The sequence below is a fragment of the Papio anubis genome, chromosome 8 (assembly GCF_008728515.1).
Source record: "Papio anubis isolate 15944 chromosome 8, Panubis1.0, whole genome shotgun sequence".
Taxonomy (NCBI): Eukaryota; Metazoa; Chordata; class Mammalia; order Primates; family Cercopithecidae; genus Papio; species Papio anubis.
In genome coordinates, this window is record NC_044983.1 from 37,979,557 (window position 1) to 37,994,843 (window position 15,287).

Consider the following 15,287-nt stretch of genomic DNA (forward strand, 5'->3'; position numbering starts at 1 on the left):
TCTGTTACACCACCTCTTACTATAGTCTCTCTTCATCACTCCACACTCCAGTCATATTGCCCCCTAGTTGTTCCTTGTTTGTACGAAGCATATTTCTGCTTGAGCGTCCTTGCGTTTTCTATTAATTCTGTCTAGAATAACACTTCTGTGAAAATCCATGTGGTTTATTCCTCAGGTATTTAATCATCTATTCAGAGAGATTTTCCATGCCATCTTATCTACATTTTGTAACCACCCTCCCCAGGCCTTATCTATTATCATCTAATTACTAATACTGTGTGCCCCTGGCTGTCACAAAGACTAAGGCTTTTTGTCCCTTGTTTATTGCTGAATCCCAGCACCTACCTGAGGGTCTGTCAGATAGTGAACACTCAGTACAATTGTTGAACGTCATCATACACAGCCATACGCACATATATCTGATGCAGAGGAGTCCCAGAGTCTGTCCCAGTGCTGAGAAAGTCTAAACTCCTTGATTCACCACTTCTATGAATTTCAAGTGTTATACCTCACTAGAGTCACTCTAATTAAATCATGCAATTATATAAAACTAATTAAATTATGTTACATAAAATGTAATATTTGTTTTTAACATTTATATTAAAATTATGACTCAAACATTTTTATTATTTCTTGCTTGTTTTTAGATCATTTTTACCCCAGAACTTTTTGGTTTATACATATAATGAAGCTGGATCTTTGCATTCTGAGTCTCCATATTTTATGGTAAAGTAAGATACCTTATGTTTTTTGTTAAAGTGGATATATTATTACCATTAGATTGTGTTTCATGTTGACAGTTTAATACAAATGTTTTATCCTTACTGATGTGTTACTGACTTTTGTACATAGAAATGGCATGTGATAGAGATGAAACCCAGGTACAAGAGAATACTCACAGAGACCTAGGTGGTGCAAAGTAAAGAGAGTTGTCACAAATCTTTTTTTTTCTGAAAATGTGCATTAATTATTCTGCATGATTCATGATCTTATTAAATCTTTTAATATTTTGAATCTTCTGATGTTTGACAATACATTTTTTATTCACAACAAATTTATATACTTGCCTTTCTATACTGTTTTTCAGATGCATTGCCATTACCAAGGATATGCTGCCGAATTTCCAGATTCATTTGTGACACTCAGTATATGTTCTGGTCTCAGGTAATAGCACCTTGTAAGAAATCTGTAGATGGAGAATTTAAGATATACTTTAAAACAAAGCTTAGTGACCAGCAGATGCAAATCACAAAAGTTTAAGGGAAATCAAAATGGAAAGTTTTCTTTATAACAGCATTATTCTATTTATATTAATGTTAATACTTAGACTTAAGGGTCTATTCCCATGAAATCAATCCAGGGATATCATGGAAAATGGAATAGTTTCATGAAAGAAAACTTTAAAATATCTCCTTAAGTGTGATTCTTGTATTCTGCATCTGTTTTCTCAAATAGTTATGGAAAATGGCATTAATTAGTTATATAAATATAATAGGAAAATATAGTATGTTCTCATCTTAATACCAGATATAAAACAACTAATTAAGAAGATCCCTCAAGAATAAAGGATAGGGAAAAGTGATTTTTGTTACTGATTCTGGGAGACTCACTTATGATCTGTTCATCAGGAAAAGAAGGATCCAGAGCAGAGAAAAAATGTTCCCTCTAACTTTCCTTTGGTTTCAATTGCCTGATTTCCAGAATTTGTTCACATCAACTCAGAAACTTGGCATTCTCTGAATGTGGTTTTTATAGATACCAACCTATTTAGATATATAGTCTACATACATGCTGTCCCTTATCAAACCTCTGTAAGAACGGGAACATTATTCCTGGGATTCTCAACAAATATATTTGTTTGTGGCAAATTTGGCCTTAATTAATATGATTGCCTTACAAAAATAGTCTTCATTGCATTTAGATCTTTAAAATGTAAGCAAAAGGAAGCCAAATATGGTGACTCTTACTAATGATAAACTGCCCCCTCCCAAAAATAAATGGAAAAAGAAAATGGGCTTAAAATGTGTTCTTTAGTATAGTTTTTTATTTCTTAAGCCATTTCAGATTATCATTTTGATGGGATCATTTGTGGGATTTTTATAACTATTTTCTTATGCTTTCTAAATTTTCAGGGGATTTCTCCAGTTTGAAAATGTCAGTTATGGAATTGAACCATTAGAATCTTCAGCAAGATTTGAGCATATAATTTATCAATTGAAAAATAATGATCCAAATGTATCAATTTTAGCAGAAAATTACAGTCATATTTGGCAGAAAGACCAGTCCTACAAAGTTCCTTTAAACTCACAGGTGACTGTCATCATTCTGATGTTATGACATACTAGAAAATTGCCTGTGTAGTTTTCTTTTAAATCATGAAAGGAATTTAGTTAGCTACTGAGTAGGAATATTAAATTTTATATATTTTTCTACCTTTAAATAAAACATTGAAACTTCATCTAAAATACTTGGAAAGTTACATATTTCAAGCTTAATATTTTATGATGTATTTTGTAGCCCTAATTTTTATATTTTTTTCAAGCCAAATGGATACTATTGAAAAGTTTAGAAATGCAGAAAGAACAGTCACTGTTATTCCAGTACCTTGGTAAAATTAATTTTAATATTTTGATATCCATCTTGCATACTATCTGAACATATCTTTCTAAAATACACAGCCATTTGCATGTTGCTCAGTGCTCTTAATTTGCTGATAGACTGGGTATAGAATTCTTGCTTGACAGTTTCTTTCTTTCAGCACTTCGAATATTTCAATCCATCACCATGTGGCCTCTGTTTTTTTCTGATAGAAGTATTCTATTATTCTTATTGAGAATTCCTTGGACAAAATGAGTTGCTTCTCTTTTGTTTCTTTCTAGATTCTTTCTTTGCCTCTGTCTTATGGCAGTGTGCTTATCATGTGTCTATGAATGTATCTCTTTGTGTTTACCATACTTGGAGCTTAAAGCACTTCTTGGGTCTGTAAATGGATGTGTTTTGAAATTAAATTAGCTTGTGTGAATCCTGAAAAAAAAAAAAAAATCCGTGAAGCTATGAAACCAACTATCTGTATGTTCCTAGAGACTTCACACTTTTTTGCTACTTTAAAATTTGTCTCGATTTTGTAGTTCATTATTGCCAAAAGTATTTACTGAGATAAATAAAAAAGCATTCTTCTCAGGTTTCTGGTTTCAGGTGAGATATGGAAAGCTGGAAACAGCATTGCTTCCACATATACAGCAGAGTAAAATTTAGACCAACTGCACATTAATGATTTTTATGGAACACATCAAAAACCTGAGATTGCAGATTAAACCATTAACAAATATGTGGAGGAAAAAAGTGCCTATAGGTTGTGATGGGAACCAAATGTGTAAAAAACAGAGTTTTTCTTTTTCCTTTTTTTTGTGACCACAATTAATTTGGTATCAGTACAAAATAACCTGCTACAACTATAAGATGTTCTTTGTAAGCCTCATGATAACCACGAAGCAACATTTTTAACAGACCCACTAAAAGTGGAAAGCAAGAAATCAAAACATACTTGATAGAGAAAAAATCACTTAACCACAAAGGAAGATAGCAAGAAATGAAAAAAAAAAAGAAGAAGTTTATACAAAACAACTAGAAAACAAATAAGAATATGGTAATACCAACTTCTTACCCATAAATAATTACCTTGAATGTAAATGAATTATTCTGTCCAACTAAAAGAAATAATGTGGCTTATTAGTGAAAAAAAAAAATGGGAGGGAGGAGAGCCAAGATGACCAACTAGACACAGCCAGGAAGGTTATCTCCCACCGGAAAACAAGACAAAGAAGACCAACACATTCTGAGCAGATCTTTGGAAGGAAGAAATTGAGGGTGGGTGGAGGGAGGATGTAGACCCTGTGCTGAATGGGGAGGAAGCTGGGAACCCTGCACAGGGCTCTTAAGCACCAGGACTCATCCCTGGCTCCCAGCAGCTCCTGGGGAAGAGGTGAGTTAAATGTTAGAGGAGTAGCCCACTCTCACTATAAAAACTTCCAGAATTCTAGCTGCAGGCGATCCCATGACCCCCACAGACACTTGATCTGGCAGGGAGAGCTGCTTGGAGAAGTGGCAGGGACAGGACCCCAGCCTGTGCAGAACCCAGGGAGTTTGGTTCAGGAAGAGCTGCAGTGGAGTAAAGCCAGGAGCGCTCATACCCCAAGGCTCCCCACACTCCTCTAGGTGGCTTTGGCTTTTGTTGATTGTTGGACCTGGACAAAACAGGGCTGCCTCGCTTGGGGGGACAAGGCCATTCTGATCTGAGCACCCCACTATCTGACGTATTCTTCTGGGGTTCCTCCCTGGCTACATTCATTTGCAGCACAACCTCAGCTGCCCAACCTGAATGCCTCCCTGTTGCTGCTACCATAGCTCCTTCACCAGCAGACCCTACCTAACCATTGGAGAAATTTGGACTCTTGCCATCATACACATGCCAATAGCCTCTCCCACCACTTTGTTGGTGCACACTCACCCATAGCCTCCCCCATTATTTTTCTGGTACGTGTGCATGCACCTTGCTGTTGCAGCTTCATCCCTGCCGGTACATGTACACATGCAGACTCCATAGAGCTACCACTGCTGGAACACACCTGGATGCGTGGACTCCAGCATGTCTCCCTGTTGCTGCTGCCATGCGTGCATGCATGGAAGCCAACATGCCGCTACCACCACCACATGTGCATGCATACAGACCCCGCTGCACCGCCAGTCAGCCACTGCTGGTCTGCACGAAGGAGTGCAGACCCTGCTGCCATCACCATGACAGAGCACTTTTGATAGCATGCCCAAATGGAATATTGTTGCCAACATATCAGGAATATCTTGGTCCCTCAAGCGCAGCAGGTGCTTAACCAAAGAACAAAGCCATGGGCCTGATTTCAGCCCCCCAGGGTTACAGCATGCAGCTCAGGAATATGAAACCAAGCATGAACCCCCTAAAATCATCCAGATACAAAGTCAGTTGACTGAACCCAACTTACAAACATGGTCAAACCCTCAAAGCATCAAAGAATATAAAAACAAAAAGCCTCACCCAAAGGACAAAAACTTTAAACAGCAGCCCACACAGATTAGGAAGCACTAGCACAAGAACTCTGGCAACTCAGAAAGCCAGAGTGTCTTCCTACCTATAAATGACTGTAGTGTATCTCTGGCAATGGTTCTTAACCAAGCTGAAATGACAGAAATTACATACTTAGAATTCAGAATCTGGATGGTAATAAAGATCATTGAGATGTAAGAGAAAGGTGAGACCCAATCCAAGAAATCTAAAGAATCCAGTTAAACAATGAGGAGGTGAAAGAGGATATAGCCATTTAAAGAAAGAATCAAACTGGTATAAGAAAACTGAAAAATTCACTAAAAGAATTTCATAGTACAATCAGAAGTGTTAACAACAGAATAGACAAAATTAAAGAAATAATTTCAGAGCTCAAAAACTGGTTTTTCAAATCAATTCAGTCAGACACAAAGAAAAAATGCAAAAGAATGAACAAAACCTCTGAGAAATATGGGATTATGTAAAGAGAACAAACCTATGATTGTCATCCCTGAAACAGAGTGAAAGAGAGAGAGCAAGCAACTTGGAAAACATATTTGAGGATATTTTTCACAAAATATTTCCAAACTTTACTAGAGAGGTTATCATTCAAATTTAGGAAATTCAGAGAACCCCAAGAAAATGCTATACAAGAACAACCATCCCAAGACACATAGTCATCAGATTCTTCAACCTCAATGTGAAAGAAAAAACATTGCAAATAGAAACAAGGGGCAGGCCGTCTACAAAGAACACCCTATTAGGTGAAGAGTAGATTTCTCAGCAAAACCCTACAAGCCAGAAGAGATTGAGAGCCTATCTTCAGCGTTCTTAAAGAAAATAAATTTCAACCAAGAATTAGATATCTATCCAAACTAAACTTTATAAGCAAAGAAGAAATAAAATCCTTTTCAGACAAGCAAATGCAGAGATAATTTGTTCCACCAGCCCTGCTTTACAGGAGACCCTTAAGGGAATGCTAAACATGGAAACAAAAGACCATACAGGGCACCACAAGAACACACGTAAGTACATAGACAATTGACACTATAGGGAAACTACACAATCAAATCTTCTTAACAGCCAGCTGACAACACAACGACAGGATCAAATCTGCACATATCAATATTAACTTTGAATGTAAAGGAGAAAAATACCCCACATAAAAGCATGGCAGGTTGCGTGAAGAAACAAGACCCAACTGTATACTTTCTTCAAGGGACCCATTTCACATGCAATGACACCCACAGATTCAGAGCAAGAGATGGAGAAAAATCTACCAAGCAAACTGAAAACACAAAACACAGGGGTTGCTATTCTAATTTCAGATGGAATAAACTATAAACCAGCAACAATCAAAATGGACAAAGAGCACTGCATGATGATAAAGGGTTCAGGTCGATAAGAAGATTTAACTATCCTAAATAGATTTTCACCTAACACTGGCACACCCAGATTCATAAAGGAAGTTCTTGCAGACTTACAAAGAGATGTAGATAACTGTGCAATAACATTAGGAGACTTCAACACTCCACTAACGCAGTAGACAGAACATTAAAGCAGAAAACTAACAAAAATATCTGGGACCTAAACTCAGCATTTGACCAAATGGACCTAACATGCATCTACAAAAACTCCACCCTAAGAACAACAGAATATATATTTTTCTCATGGGTGTATGGCAGGTACTCTAAAATCAACCACATGCTCGACCGTAATGCAATTCTCAACAAATTAAAAAAAAAAAAAAGTCATACGGACCACACTTTTTGGAACACAGTGTAATAAAAATAGAAGTTCACACCAAGAAGATCTATAAAAACCATACAATTACATGAAAATTTAGCAACTTACTCCTGAATGACTTCTGGATAAATGATGAAATTAAGGCAGAAATCAAGAAATTCTTTTAAACAAAGATACAACATACCAGAATCTCATTCAGTAGCAGGTTGTTTAACAGAATCCCACATGAGCATCTCAGCAGATGCAGAAAGGACTTTCAATAAAATTCAATATCCTGTTATGTAAAGAACCCTTAAACTAGGCATTGAAGGAACATACTTCAAAACAATGAGTCATCTATGACAAACCCACAGCAAACATACTCAACAGGCACAAGCTGGAAGCATTCCCCTTGAGAACCAGAACAAGACAAGCATGCCCACCCTCACCACTCCCATTCAACACAGTACTAGAAGACCTCACCAGAGCAATCACGTAAGAGAAAGAAATAAAAGGCATTCAAATAGAAAGAGAAGAGGTCAATCTCTCTTCATAGATGATATGATTTTATACCTAGAAAACCCCGTAGTCTCCGCCCAAAGGCTCTTAGATGTAACAAACAACTTCAGCAAAGATTCAGGATACAATATCAATGTGTAAAAAAAAAAAAGTAGCACTTGTATATGCTAATAACAACCAAACTGAGGGGCAAATCAAGAACATAATCTCATTCACATTAGCCACAAAAAATAAAATACTTAGGAATACAGATAATCAGAGAGGTGAAAGATCTCTATAATGAGAATCAGAAAACATTGCTGAAAGGAATCAGATGACAGAAACAAATGGGGAAAATATTTTATGCCCATGGTTAGGAAGGAAGAATCAATATTGTTAAAATGGGCCAGCCGCAGTGACTCATGCCTGTAATCTGAGCACTTTGGGAGGCTGAGGCAGGCAGATCATCTGTTATCAGGAGTTTGAGACCAGCCTGGCCAACATGGTGAAACCCTATCTCTACAAAAAAAAAAAAAAATATATATATATATATACACACACAAATTAGGCAGGAGTGGTGGCGTGCACCTGTAGTCCCAGCTACTGGAAATGCTGAGGCAGGATAATCACTTGAACACAGGAAGCTGAGGTTGCAGTGAGCCGAGATGGTGCCACTGCACTCCAGCCTGGGTGACAGAACAAGACTCCTTCTCAAAAAGAAGAAAAAATTGTTAAAATGTCAATGCACCCCAAAACAATTTACAGATTCAATGCCATTCCTATCAAACAACCAACAAAATTTTTCACAAACTATTCTAAAATTCATATGAGACCAAAGAAAGAGCCTGAATATCCAAAGGAATTCTGAGATAAAAGAACAAAGCTGCAGTCATCACATTATCCAACTTCTAACTATACTTTAAGGAAGTAACCAAAACAGCATGGACCTTGTAGAAAAACAGAAACACAGACCAAATGGAACAGGTTAGAACCCAGAAATAAAGCTGCACACCTACAACCGTCTTATCTTCAACAGCATCAACAATAACAAACAACTGGGAAAATAATTTCTATTCAATAAACAGTGCTGGGATAACTGGCTAGTCACATGCAAAAGATTGAAGATGAACTCCTTCCTTTCACAATATACAAAAATCAAATCAAGATATATAAAAGACAATGTAAAAGCTAGAGCTATAAAAACTCTAAAATAAAACCTAAGAAATATCACTCTGGACATAGGCCCTAGCAAAGATTTTATGATGAAGATGCCAAAAGCAATTGTAACAAAACGAAAAATTGACAAGTGGGACCTAATTAAACAGAAAAGCTTCTGCACAGCAAAAGAAGCAATCAACAGAGTAAACAGACAACCTACAGAATGGGAGAAAACATTCACAAAGTATGAATCCAGCAAAGGCCTAATATCTAAAATTTACAAGAAAAAAAAAGAATCCTATTTAAAAATGGCCAAAGGACATGAGCAAGCACATTTCAAGAGAAAACATACATACAGCCAACAAGCATATGAAAAAATACTCATCATCGGTAATCATTAGAAAAATACAAATCTTAACCACAATGAGATACCATTCTACACCAGTTAGAATAGGTATTACTAAAAAGAAAAAGTGACAGATGCTCATGAGGCTGTGGAGATAAGGGAACAATTGTGCACTGCTGATGAGAATGTAAATTAGTTCAGCCACTGTGGAAAGCAGATTGGAAATTTCTTAGAGAACATGGAACTACCATTCGACCTGGCAACTCCATTATTGGGTATATACCCAGAGGAATAAAAATCATTCCACCATAAAAACACATGCACACATATGCTTTTCATAGTACTATTCACAATAGTAGAGACATAGTATCAACCTAGATGTCCATCAATGATGGAATGCATAATGAAAATCTGTTATATGTACACCATGGAATACTACACAGCCATAAAGAATACTAAAATTATGTTCTGTGTAGCAATATGAATGGATTTGGAGGCCATTATTCTAAGCAAAGTAATGCAGAAATAGTAACTCGAATACCACATGTTCTCACTGATAAGTGGGAGGTAAACATCGAGTACACATAGACACAAAGAAGGGAACAATAGACACTAGGCCTACTTGAGAGTGTAAGGTGGGTATAGGGTGGGGACCTATTGGTTACAATGCTCATTATCTGGGTGACAAATTAATCTGTACATTAAACCCCTGTGACATGCCATTTACCTATGTATCAAACCAGCACTTGTACCCCCCAAACCTAAAATAAAAATTGGAAATGAATAAAGTTAATAAAACCAGAAACCCTAAAACAAGACCTAACTATTTGATGTCTCCAAAGACTCACTTTATCTTTAAGTATACACATAGACTGAAAGTAAATGGATGAAAAGTATATATTTAATGCAAATAAAAACCAAAATAAATTAGGAGTAGCTGTACTTAGATAAAAATATTCTCCAAGGAAAAAAGTGTAAAAAAAAAAAAAAAAAAGACAAACAAGGGCATTATATAATGACAAAGTGGTCAATACAGGAAAAGGATTTAACTATCACAAATATCTTCACACCCAATAATTGTAGCACCTAAATATATAAAGCAAACATTAATAGATCTAAAGGAAAAGATAGATGCATATACAATAATAGGGGATTTCAACACCTCACTTTCAGTAAAGGAGGAAACATGCAGGTATAACATCAATGGAGAAATACCACATTTTAACTCTACTCAAGATTAAAAGAGACTTAATGAACATTTACAGGAGATCTGATCCAACAAACTTTAGAATTCACACGTTTTTCAACTGCATATGGAGCATTCTCCAGGATAAGTCACATTCTGTGACACAAAACAAGTCTTCATAAAGTTTTTAAAAATTGAAATTGTATTGAATAGTTTTTCTAACTATAGTGGGATAAAACTAGAATTATAAGAGAAACATTGGAAACTGTACAAATACATGGAAATTAAAAGCAACATGCTCCACATAAAAAAATCAGTAGCATTTCTATTGCCAATAGTAACCTATCTGATAAAGAATTCAACAAAACAATTCCATTTATAATAGCTACAAAAAATAAAATAACTATTAGTAAGTTTTTCTAAGGAGATTAAAGAGCTCCACAATGAAAACTATAAAACATGGATGAAAGAAATTGAAGTACACACAGTAAATGCAAAGATATCTAATGTTCCTGAATTGGAATAATATTGTTAAAGTGTTCATATTACTTAAAGAGACTTACAGATTCAATGCAATTTCTATCAAAATTCTAATATCAATCTTTACAGAAATAGAAAAAATTCAGTCTAAAATGTATATGCAACAAGAAAACACCCCAAATATCTAAAGCAATCTTGAGCAAAAAGAGGAAAATATACTATAAAGCTATAGTAACTGAAACAGCATGGTATTCACATCAAAACAGACACATAGACCAATGAAACAACATAGAGAGCCCAGAAATAGAAGCATGCATTTACAGTCAGCATTTTTTTTTTTTTTTACAAAGGTGCCAAGAACTCACAATGGAGAAAGGACAGTCTCTTCAATATATGGTGCTGGGAAAACTGAATATTCACACACAAAAAAGAGAAAGTAAATTCCTATCTCTGAACTGATATAAAAAGATCAAAATGTATTAAAGATTTAAACTTAAAACCCCAAACCATGAAATTATTAGATGAAAAGCCTAAGCGAAACACTACATGACATAGGTCTGAGCAAGGATTTTTTAGACAGGATCTAAAAAGCACACACAACAAAAGCAAAACACAAACAAACAAACAAGCAAAAACAAACAAATGAAAAACAACCAACCAACCAAACAAAAACACTACAACAAACTAAAAAGCTTTTGCTTGCAAATGGACAAGATATTTGAACAGGTAAACATACTTTCTCAAAAAAACACATACAAGTAGCCAACAGTTATATTAAAAAAGAATGAAATCCTATCATTGGCAACAACACAGATGAACTGGAGGCCTTTATCTTAAATGAGACAAGTCAGACACAGAAAGATAAACACTGTATGTAGTTACTTATAAATGGGATATAAATACTGTGCACACAGGGGTGTAGAGTGTGGAATGATAGACAATAGAGATTTGAATGGGTGAGGAGGTGAGAGACAGGTAGATAATGAGAGAATATTTAATGGATACAATATACAATATTTGGGTGATGGATACCCTAAAAGTTCTGAGTTCACCACTACACAATCTATGCATAGAACAAAATTATGTACATTTATATGCCAAAAGGATAAACTACAGACCTGAAATGTGACAATGGACTGATATTGAGACTATATAAATAACTCAAAAGTCAACATTTAAAAAATACAATTAAAGAATAGCCAAAACATTAAAAGGCATTTCACTGAAAAGGATATAGACATGGCAAAAACAAAACAAAACAAAATAGAAAATACATTAAAATATTTACATCATCACCACCCATTAGAAAAATGCAAATTAAGAACATTATCAGGTACTATTACATACTTAATAGAGCAACTGAGTTTTTTAAATGTGACATGAATACATGCATGACAAAATTACACACACACACACAAACACACACACGCACACAGAGACTGTACCCATGTCAGTGTCCTGGTTTTGATAAGTTTATGACCACTGGGGAAAACTGGATGAATGACACATGAGTTCCCTGATCTTCTTTGGTATTTTCCAGTGTTTCAATTTTTTTTTTTATTTTTGAGTATAAAATATGGAAAATAAACATAATCTATTAATATTATAATAATTTTGGAAGTGACTTTTATTGCAGGTAACATATCCAACAATATTGTGAATATTATTTTAAATTTATTTGAAAACTCAGATACTAAAGATATTTATTTTTGTTTTGAGACTAACAAGAATATAAAGTCACAATAGTAATGACATGGAATCAACCCAGATGCCGATCAGTAACACACTGGATAAAGAAAATATGGTACATATACACCATGGAATACTATGCAGCCATACAAAAGAATGAGATCATGTAATTGCAGGGATATGGATGGAGCTGGAAGCTGCTATCCTCATCAAACTAAAGCAGGAACAGAAAACCAAACACTGAATGTTCTTTTATAAGTGGGAGCTAAATGATGAGAACACGTGACACATGTGGGGAAACAACACACACTGGGGCCTGTCAGAGGGTGGAGGATGAGAAGAGGAAGAGGATCAGGAAGAAAAGCTAATGGATGCTGGTCTTAATACCTGGGTGATGGGATGATCCGAGCAGCAAACCGCCATGGCACATGTTTACCTATGTAACAGACTTGCATGTCCTGTACATGTACCCCTGAACTTAAAATAAAAATTAGAGATTAAAAAAAATGTGTATATATATATATATTCAATTTCCAACTTTTATTTTTAACTACTTCTACTTAAAAGTTATTGACAAAACTAGTTGTTTTTCTAAAAACAAGTACATCAACACACAAGGCAAAATTATATTCTCATTGATTAAAAATAGCATAAGGAAAATTATATGTAATATATTGTGCATGTTATATACATAATTTTACATATATAATATACATAATACATATAATATATATAATGGCCTTTGGAAAGATTCTATTGAAAATGTTCACAATTTTAAATGTATTAACCATGAAATGCAATTTTGAAAATAATCATAGGCAATGTAATGAAAATATTAAGATAATATTGAAAAACACATTGCTCTAAAATATCAGAAATACAGCATTAGAAGGAGAGACACCTAAGAAAATAAAGCATATGAGAATCTATCAAGAGCAATTATTTTACTTATGCAATTTTTAATCAATGAGAATATAATTTTGTCTTGTATGCTGTTATATTTGTTTAGAAAAACATCTAGTTTTGTCAATAACTAGTTTTAATTATATCAAAATAATACAAACATTAATTTTTCATTTCATATCTTATTTAATGCTATTTACAATCCTGCTTGTCATACTTATTTTACAGATACATAACTGAGGTTATAATAAGTTACATAACTTAACAGGAGGCATAGAGATAAAAGATTTAGAGGAGTCATACACAACACACACTGCTGTTTGTAAACCTCTAAGACTTTCTAGTTTTCCAGGCTACCAGTCTCTATATATTTATATATATTTATATATATATATATATATATATATTCATTTCAATTGCTTTTGGTATGAGTGAACAGTTACATGGATGAATCGTATAGTGGTGATGTCTGAGATTTACTCCACCCGTCACTTGAGTAGTGTTCATTCTACCCAATATGTGGCTTTTAATCCCTCACTCCCCCCTCACGCTCCCCATTTCTGAATCTCCGGTTTCCATGATACCACTCTGTATGTCTTTGCATACCACTTAAAAGTGAGAACATACAGTATCTGTTTTTCCATTCCTGAGTTACTTCACTTAGAATAATGGCCTCCTCCATTCAAGTTGCAGCAAAAGACATTAATTCATTTTTTTTATGGCTGAGGAGAATTCCATGGTGTATATATTATCCACTCACTGCTTGAAATACATTTAGGTTGGTTCCATATCTTTGGAATAATGAATTGTGCTGGAGTAAACACATGTATGCAGCATTCTTTTGGATATAATAATTTCTATTTTGGGGGATAATCAACAGTGGGTTTGCTAGATCAAATGATAGATCTACTTTTACTTCTTTGAGAAATCCCCATACTGCTTTTCCATAGTAGTTGTAGTAATTTACATTCCCACCAGCAGTATGTACATATACTCCTGAACTTGAATAAGTTCCCTGTTCACCACATCTACACATCTATTTTTTTTTTTTTCAGTTTTTTAAATAATGACCATTCTGGCTAGGATAAAGTTGTATCTCATTATAGTTTTTTGTTTGTTTGTTTTTTGTTTTGTTTTTTGAGATGGAGTCTCGCTCTGTCGCCCAGGCTGGAGTGCAGTGGGGAGATCTCAGCTCACTGCAAGCTTTGCCTCCTGGGTTCACGCTATTCCCTTGCCTCAGTCTTCCAAGTAGCTGGGACTACAGGCACCCACCACCACGCCTGGCTAATTTTTTGTATTTTTGGTAGAGACGGGGTTTCACCGTGTTAGCCAGGATGGTCTCCATCTCCTGACCTCATGATCTGCCTGCCTTGGCCTCCCAAAGTGCTTGGCTTATCATTATAGTTTTTATTTGCATTTCCCTGATGGTTAGTGATGTTTAGCATTTTTCATGTTTGTTGGTCATTTGTGTGTCTTCTTTTGAGAAAGGTCTATTCATGTAATTTGCCTACTGTGTGGGGGGGATTATTTGTTTTTATCTTGCTGATTTGTTTGAGTTCCTTATATATTCTGGATATTAGTCCTCTGTCAGATGCATAGTTTGCAAATATTTTCTCCCCTTCTTTAGGTTGCCTTTTTATTCTGATGCTTATTTCTTTTGCTGTGCAGAAGCTTTTTAGTTTAATTGTGTCCCATTTATTTATCTTTGTTTTTGTTGCATTTGCTTTTGGGGTCTTAGTCTTAATTTCTTTGCCTAGGACAATGTCCAGAAGAGTTTTTCCTAAGCTTTCTTCTAGAATTTTTATGGTTTCAGGTGTTAAATTTAAGTCTTTGATCCATCTTGAGTTGATTTTTGTATATGGTGAGAAGGATGCAGTTTCCTTCTTCCACATGTGGCTATCCAGTATTCCCAGCATCATTCATTGAATAGGAAGTCCTTTCCCCAATTTATGTTTTCGTTTGCTTTGTTGAAGATCAGTTGGTGGTATTTGGGTTTATTTCTGGGTTCTCTAGTATATTCCATTGGTCTGTGTATCTACTTTTATACCAGTACAATGCTCTTTTGGTTACTAAAGCTTTGTAGTGTGGTTTGAAGTCAGGTCATGTAGTGTCTCCAGATATGTTATTTTGCTTAAGAATGCTGATATGTTTCTGTATCCTCCCAAATCTCATGTGAAATTGTAATTCCCAGTGTTGAAGGTGGGGCCTGGTGGAAGGTGATTAGATCA

The 15,287-nt window shown here is 35.1% G+C and overlaps 1 protein-coding gene across 8 annotated transcripts in view; it reads left to right on the forward strand.

Moving 5' to 3' along the window:
- Window positions 1-15,287, forward strand: part of ADAM18 (ADAM metallopeptidase domain 18) — a 148,603-nt gene that overhangs the window by 26,218 nt on the left and 107,098 nt on the right. For all 8 annotated transcript variants that reach the window (XM_021942253.2, XM_021942254.2, XM_021942247.2 and 5 more), the window contains 3 exons: window positions 648-726; window positions 1,088-1,164; window positions 2,133-2,310. In XM_021942253.2, coding sequence (XP_021797945.1) covers window positions 648-726; window positions 1,088-1,164; window positions 2,133-2,310 — 334 coding nt within the window. The remainder of the gene's footprint in view (window positions 1-647; window positions 727-1,087; window positions 1,165-2,132; window positions 2,311-15,287) is intronic.